The 8,658-nt window shown below is 46.1% G+C and overlaps 1 protein-coding gene across 1 annotated transcript; it reads right to left on the reverse strand.

Annotated features, from left to right (window-relative positions):
- Nucleotides 1–3,255: 3,255 nt before the first annotated feature.
- LOC134290696 (uncharacterized) lies at nucleotides 3,256–8,442 on the reverse strand. The gene has a single exon (XM_062857877.1). The coding sequence runs from the start codon at nucleotides 8,440–8,442 to the stop codon at nucleotides 3,256–3,258; it is 5,187 nt and encodes a 1,728-aa protein (XP_062713861.1).
- Between the last annotated feature and the right edge of the window lie 216 nt (nucleotides 8,443–8,658).

The following is an 8,658-nucleotide window of genomic DNA, read 5'->3' on the forward strand; positions in this document are numbered from 1 at the left end:
TTATTTCTAATTATTTTAGAGTTAAATGATTAGGTCATCAAATATATTATAATATATTATTAAACCAAATTCAATAAAAATATTTTCCATTTAAAATAATTAAATTAGCTTCACGTTTGGAAAAAAATGGGCAACTTGATGCAAAACATATTTGACATCACTGTATATGATGATTAATGATTTTCTACCCATACTTCAGCGTACACAGTGTATGGTAGAAATGGAATAAGAAAGATTTTTTAAATTGCAGTTTAGTGATTAATTTGATAGTTCTGTGCAAATAACTGGAAAATAGTCGTGCAAAGTGATTGTAATAATGGATTTATGTTTTAGAGTTATTATGATACATTTTGTGTAGTGTATGTAATGTTTAAGTACGTAAAATTGTTCATTGAAATTGTGTTTCCCGGGGAGAGTGCTAGCATGTTCAAGAAGAAGAAAACGATGTGGAAATCAACGTCTCATATGTTGAGCAAAGAAAATTAATATTTATTTAGTTTTGTGACAAAATTTAAGGTGGAATAAGTGCCTGGATGTCTTTTTTCTGGGATGATACAATCTCAGCCAGAATAATCAGGTAGGAGTAATATTTTTTTATCAATTTCTAAATTGTAATCGTTTTGCACGCATACCATAAAACAAATGTGATGACGATCATGAGTCAGCCCTATTTGGCTGATGCACTAAGCGTCCTTAAGTATGTGTGAAAGCCTGTGATTTTCCATAAAACCCTTCAAAGGTTTACCATTGCTATATTGGTAGTTTTAAAACACCCATGGAATATTTTACCGCCCTTAATTATCAATCATAAGACCTCAAATGATTCTATACTACGTAGTTGGTGGATTTGGCAATTTTAAATTCCTACACAAATCTTGAATCTGACGAGGATTGGTTTTTGCTCAATGTGTGCAGAAAAATCTGGCACTATTTATGAATTCAGATCAATAGTTCATCTAATAAAATAAAAACTCCAAATTTTATATTTTTCCTGCAAACTACAATAGATAGACTTCAATTGCTTCTAACAACATTTTTTTTTCAAGTGAAACCGTTTTTGATCTGCAGCCAGTTGAAAGCGTACCGATTCTAAAGTGCGCAGGCTTTAGTGAAAGAATTTTTGAAAAATATTGGACCGGGCCTTCACAGTTTAAAACCGAAGTTTGTATGGAAAACTTGGGGTGTTCAATTGATAAATATGTGCATTAGAACGTACTGGGGTCTCCAGTTAGCCTAGTGGTTAAGGCTTTGGATTGTCAATCCGGAGACGACGGGTTCGATTCCCGTTCCGGTCGGGGAAATTTTCTCGACTCCCTGGGCATAGAGTATCATTGTACTTGCCTCACAATATACAAATTCATGCAATGGCAGGCAAAGGAAGCCCTTCATTTTATAAGTAATCCCAAGTAACATTTTTTTTTTTAGTCAAGAAGAGGTTCTTCAAACCATCATAAAACCAAAATAAAATATATTTAGTTTTATGGTGGTTCTCAAATCCTCTACAAGACGAATTAGTCATTAAAATTTTACTTGGGATATGGGGTTATAAGGGGGATTTTGGAGGTATTTCAGGAATTTTCAGATGATTTTCGGCGAGGTTCGTTACAGAGGCGTTGTCGAGGCTCTCAGGTACGTTATAGGCGGTCCAATGGGATTTCAGGGAGTTTTGGATTTTGAAACCCCTGAAAGCCCTCCATAGATTCCCTGGAACTCCTTCAAACTCATATCAAACCACCCTGAAGTTCCTGTATCTTAAAGCACATCTGAAACATCCTTAAACCCATTGCAGCCCCTAATACCCCTTGGAACACATCGTTAACCTCCCTGATACATCATGTAACCCCTTTGAAACGCCCTTAAAGCTCACCTGGAACATCCTGGAACCACCTCAAACCCCCAGAAACGCCGGTTTACGGTACAACACATTTTTACAGGCGCTTAGCCAGTTTCCCGAGTGGTCCGCACCAGTTTTTCCTCGGAAGGCGGGCAGGGTCAACCACCACGCCCTCGCCCAACTGTTTTGCAAGCATCATTAATCTATTGCCTACGTGCAACACGATCTGATATGCTGAATGCAAGGGCATCGCTACCCCTTAGTCCCTATCAGCTGCACCAGAAGGTTGCTGACAGTAGGGCCTCAACCTGCCCCGGCCCTTACCGGGGACGCCTTTCCAACCGCGGGCTTGGATTCAACCCAGTGGACCGATGCCATGACAGCAACGCTACTAGGCTATTCCATAGGCGGTCACTGTTGGCTCATTGCCAACATGCATAACACGTAGGATTCGAGCCAGCAGAGTCAGCCCTGTGCCAACACCTGCTAGCTGCACACACTTCACCACAATCGGCTCACTGCCGACAACGATGACGACGACGAGGATGCGATGCCGCTTGGCTCATTGCCGACGGCGATGACGATGATTTCGTGCCGGCAGAATCGGCCCTGTGCCGACCTCTGCTAGTCACTCACACACACTTCACTGTAGTCGGCTCACTGCCGACGACGACGACGCGATGGCACACTGCCAGCGCGTGCACACACGATGACGCTTTCGACACACTGTCGAAGCTGAGGACTACCGACGCTGGATGGTCGACAGTTGTGCTTGGCGCTGTGGTAATCCACTACTACCACACGCATACACACGAAAGGCTAGGCCGCAGGCCCGTGACCGACGCCGAATGGTGGACGAGCACAATCCTCCGACGAAACTACGCTTGGTGCCGACCAGGAAAATGTGGCTTTCATTTCACCTCGCGGGGAGCATCGACTACTTGAATAACTCTCAAGTGGTAGCTCTGAAAAGAGCTGGGAAAGTAGCGAGCTAGCACTGGATGAAAGAAAGCCACGACTCAAGTGGAACGGCACGCTGGCACCAAGCTGAACTGGCTGGACACGGGTTGGATCGATTGCACTTCGGAATCTGCCTTCCTAGCTGGGCTGGGTTCTCACTAAAAACACTTCACTTCACTTAAACTAATGATGTTTATTCTTCGACTTTTGGTACAATACTGAATCCCACTGCGTGGGTTGGTGTCCCTTTTATAATAGTAACAAATTTTGAATTTCCCCTCCGTTTCGAGCTTGCACCTGATTGGTCGGTCGATCCACACGGTGATGCAAGGCGGCGGTTGGCTTCGTTTTTCGCTGCTGAGTGCTGGCTGGCAAAGCTCTTGATGGACGGGATCGGACGTGTTTGGCGTTCACGTTGAAAAAATGCTACTCGATAATGCGCTTGCGGTTGAGATGATCCGCTACAAATCTTCGCTATTGCGAACATCATCCCCCGGGCGGTTGTCGATCGAACCCTGAGGCCCCCCATCGGCATTATTGTCCTCTATTGGAAGAATAGAAATTTTAGTAATCGGCCGTCTGTACACAGCGTTTCCCACTTTGACATCAACTACCCTGACCAGATTATCTTCCCCGGGATAAACCTGGACGATTTTTCCCAACTTCCACTGCAGGGGCGGAAGTGTCTTGTCTTCCAACAGAACGATAGCTCCAGGACAAACGTTTGGAAAGCGAACGAAGTTCTTCCCTCTTGGTTGGAGACTAACGAGATAATCGTGCACCCACGATCTCCAAAAATGTTCCCGCATTTGCTGCAGGTGCTGCCATTTTGACAAACGATTTGTATTGAGACCTTCGTAGGAAGGCTCCGGTACGGCCGTCAGAGGGCGGCCTATGAGGAAGTGAGCTGGGGTGATGACCTCACCCTCAGCGGGATCGTCTGAGTTCGAAAAAAGCGGTCGCGAGTTCAAGACCGCTTCAATTTGCGTTAACAGAGTATACATCTCCTCAAAGGTTAACGGAGTTCCCTTGATGATACGCTTCATGTGATACTTCGCGCTTTTCACTGAAGCTTCCCACATTCCACCAAATTCAGGGGCGTCAGGCGGAATAAAGTGCCAGGCAATCTCCTTGTTCTGGCAAAATGACTCGATTTGGTGGACAGTGACATTATCACGAAACATCGAATACAACTCGTGGAGCTCAGCTTTAGCTCCACGGAAATTGCTACCATTATCAGAGTGAAACTCACGAACAATTCCTCTGCGACTAATGAAACGCTGCATGGCAGCAATGAAAGCAGCAGTTGACATATCCGAGACGAGCTCCAAGTGGACGGATTTCGTCACCAAGCAAACGAACACACACAAATACGCTTTAACTGCAACAGACTTCCGACCGGATTGTTTAATCAGGAAAGGTCCCGCATAATCCACCCCAGTGACTTCGAACGGTGCGGAAGGGGTTACGCGACTTTGTGGCAGGTTGCCCATATACTGTGCCACACCTCGTGGCTTCACCCGGAAACACTCTACACATGTCCTGGTAATCTTCCTCACGGCGGAACGCGAACCCAACAACCAGAAGCGTTGACGAAGAGCTGACAACAGACCAGAAGGACCAATGTGTAAATGTTCCAAATGATATTGGCGAATAATCAAATCAGTGAGTGGATGCTTTGGCAGGATATACTGATGCTTGGCATCAAATGGCATTCGAGACTTTTGAATACGACCACCCACTCGTAAGGCACCGTTCTGCAGAAACGGGCCGAGAGTCTTCAACCGTTTAGACGGTTCGCCGCTCTCCACTTTTTCGATTTCATCGGACAAAGATTCGCGTTGAATAACCAGAACGATAGTATGGAGAGCAGATCGAAGCTCGGGGACGGTAAGATATTTACACTTGACACGATCCTCCGGATTCTTGGTACAACAATTCTTCAAAAATCGCTGAACGTAGGCAAGAACACGCTGCAGTTTACGTAGAGATCCGAATTTCTTAAAGAGTGGCAGATTGTCACAATTCACTACGGGCATTGCCACGACCGAAACTGGTTTCATTTCAGGCATCAAGCCATCAGGCAGTTGATCAAGAACCGGTGATTCGTATATCTTCGATTGGAGAAAAGGAGGCCCTTCCCACCATAGCGAGTTTTCCTTCAAACTACGTGGGAGCTGGCCGCGGGAGATCACATCGGCCGGGTTGTCTTTGGACCGGACGTAACACCATTTGTAGAGACCACATTCCCTTGATATCTCCACCACACGATTCTGAACGAATGGCTGCAGTTTCGCTGGCGCCTTCTGCAGCCACGAGAGGACAATCTGACTGTCCGACCAAAGGCAAACGGAAGAGAACTGAACATGCAATGTCGATTGAACCTTTTTCACCAACCGGGACAGCAGCACGGCTGCGCACAGTTCCTTTCGAGGGATTGTCAACTCTTGCAGAGGGGCAATCTTAGATTTACTACACAACAACCTGACGACACAACAATCATTTGGGAGAATACTGCGAACATACAGGCAGGCACCGTACGCTATTCCTGAAGCGTCTGCGAACCCGTGTAGCTCAAGAGACTCATACGCGGGACCGGTTACTGGTCTGGGAATTTCGATGTCGCGAACGGATGCGAGAGAATTGCGAAGCTGTAACCAGTCTCTAAGGATGTCGTCAGAGAGAGACTCATCCCAACCTATTTTCGCAGCCCAGGTTTGCTGCATCAAACGCTTAGCCAGAACGGTTATTGGAGCAAGTAAGCCCAACGGGTCAAACATTTTCGCAATTTCGGAGAACAGCTGACGCTTTGTCACAGCTGACTCTTCGGACGAAGGGGATTGACAAAATAGAAACTCATCGCTCCTCGGATTCCACGTTAATCCGAGAGTCTTCATCACTTCATTTGCCGACAGATCATCAAGAAGAACAAGTTTTTCACGCTCAGCCTCAGGGACATCCTGAAGAATCGCTTCGTCGTTGGCGCACCACTTATGCACCGGAAAACCACCCCTGGCTAGTAACGTTTGGAGCTGTTGACGACATTCAATGGCTTCTTGAATGGTTTTCGCTCCCGACAACACATCATCAACATAGCAGTCCTCTTGTATCACGCGAGCTGCAAGAGGGAAATCGGCTCCTTCATCGACACTCAGTTGAACTAGGGACCTGGTAGCCAAGAAAGGAGCGGCAGAAGTACCGTACGTAACAGTCACTAACTCGAGAACCTTGATGGGATCCATTGGGTTGGACCGCCAGAAAATTCTCTGCAACGAGGTTTGTTCAGGATCAATCAAAATCTGCCGATACATTTTCTGAATATCAGCGGTAAAGACGAAAGGATGTTTACGAAATCGCAACAGAATTGACATCAAGTCATTCTGAACGACGGGACCTATCTTCAACACATCGTTGAGAGACACCCCAGACACGGGTTTCGCCGACGCATCAACGAGGGATTTGTACTCTTCGATGAAGTTGGAGTACTGCAGACGGAGCTCGGGATCTTTCAGCAACCGTCTTTCGAGAAAAAAAAAACGACGAAGGGCCAATGTACGATTATCAGAAAGTTCGTGTACATTTTCACGGATCGGTAGCTTCACTATATATCTACCGTTGACATCACGTCGATACGAGTTACGAAACAATTCCTCACACTCTTCTTCTTCTCCTGTGGGAGCAGAGCAAACTTCAACCTCCTCGATCTCCCAAAAACGCTTGACTGTCTCGTTGAGCGACTCGATAGCAACGCAATTCACCTGTGTGACGTTAACCAAAGCCGGTTCTTCATCACGGATTTCACCAGCGATCACCCATCCTAGTTCAGTTTCACGCAACTCGGGAAGACCCTCAGCAAGAACGATATGGCCTATCTTCAAGAGCTCAAAGAAATGACCCATCCCGATCAGTAAGTCTACTGCGGCTGGAACATTGAAATTAGGATCGGCCAACTTGATATTGGAGGGAATATTCCACTCAGAAATGTCGATTGGCCTTGATGGCAACGGATTAGTGATCTTCGCGGTGACCAAGCACTGGAGAGTCGTTTGATAGTCGCTGCACTGCGAACGAAGGCTCACATCGACCAGACAGTTAGACTTACTGCGAGTGGAGCTGACGCCGACGATATCGACATTCACAGGAAGTCCATCAAACCCTAACTTCACAAACATAGAGGTAGAAAGCAAGTTCGTTTGAGCCCCACAATCAAGGAAGGCTCGACAAGGCACGGGATGACCAAATTTGTCGAGCAGATGCACCATAGCCGTCAACAACAAAACATTTGGGAGTGCAACGCTCTGCGAACACGACGAAGACACGGTAGCCGACTGGACTGAATCGGTATTCGAGGCCTGAGGTGACACATGAACTGGCTTCTGAACGGCATCAGCTGGCTTCGGAGAAGCGGCGGGTGGACTTACACCTTGATCAGGCTTCTTCCCATCATCGTGCAGCAAGGAGTGATGCCGCTTACCACATTTGGAACAACGATTTTTGGACGAACAATCGACAGAATTGTGCCCACGACGAAGACAGTTGAAACATGAACGAGATTCCTTCACCTTACTAACACGCTCCAAGACGGATAGCTTTCGAAACTCAGGACATTGATAGCTGAAGTGCGACATTCCACAAAAACTGCACGACTCGTTACTAGCGTCCGGCGTTGTCGAGTGAACCTTGACGCTAGCAGGTTTAGCATTAGACTGAGCTGACTTTCCCGGTAGAGATTTAGCGGATGAGGGATTATCCACCTCACACCGCTCCAAAACGCGACACTGATCCTTCAAAAACAACAAAGTATCGTCCAAATCGGGCAAATCACCATGATTCAGAGTACGTTCCCACTGCTTTCGTGTTGCAGGGTCAAGGCAAGACACCAAAATTTTGTTAACGATCAATCCAGCAGTTGCGTCCACTGGCTGTTTCATGAACTTGAGACCCTCAATGTTCCGGGTACAAGTATCCACTAACTCCCTCAACTCCTTATGAGATTCCCTGTTCATTTTCTTCATACTCAAGAGTTCCGAAATATGAGTGTCAATGATAACGCGAGGATTTTCGTACCGTTCGATAAGAATTTCCCACGCGTGTTTGTAGTTATTATCTGCCAAAGTTTTGGAATCAATGATTCCGGAAGCGGCACCAATCAAGGACTTTTCCAAGTGGTGCAGTTTAATGGAATCAGAATCTGCACCTTTGCCGACGATGTCCTCAAACATCGCCTTGAAACGAGGCCAATTTTCATATTTCCCATCAAATGTTGGGATGGGAGCCCTAAGAGGTGCCTGCTGAACAATGATTCTGGAAGAATCAGTCTGCAAAGCAGTGGTCGAATCACAAGGTTTCTTTTGGAAAGCTTCCATTAAGCCTTCCAGACGAACAAGCGTTTCTGTATGAAGACGATCAAACTCGTTCAACTTCTCGTCTTGTTCGTCGAATTTACTTGCAGGAACGAGCCTCAACACTTCCTTGTGCAAAGCGGAGTATTCCGCATAATGTGTTTCCAACTTTTTGGAATAAACTTTTAACAAAGGGACACTCACCTGAGAGGGGTCGTCCTCCGCTCTCTCCAGACTATTGAAGATTGCGGTGACCTTACCCTTTACCTGTCCACGCTGATGAACGTAGGCCTTCGCTTCCTCCATGGTTGACTGCTGGTTGCTTTTCACTGGTGAATGCTGTAGAGACATTGGAACTTTTCGCTACGGATAGAGCGATCACTCACTTTTTACTTTCACAGTTCGGTTTCGTTTTAGTTCTTCACTTTCAGTTCACTTTTGTGTTTTCAACGTTCAGTTCAATCACTTTTGTTCTTCAACGTTCATTTCTATCACTTTTGTTCTTCAATGGACTGTATTTCC

The sequence above is a fragment of the Aedes albopictus genome, chromosome 1 (genome assembly GCF_035046485.1).
Source record: "Aedes albopictus strain Foshan chromosome 1, AalbF5, whole genome shotgun sequence".
Classification (NCBI taxonomy): Eukaryota; Metazoa; Arthropoda; class Insecta; order Diptera; family Culicidae; genus Aedes; species Aedes albopictus.

What these genes read in the sequence shown, in the direction of transcription:
- LOC134290696 (XM_062857877.1), bottom strand. Translation starts at nt 8,442, where the DNA reads ATGGAGGAAGCGAAGGCCTACGTTCATCAGCGTGGACAGGTAAAGGGT.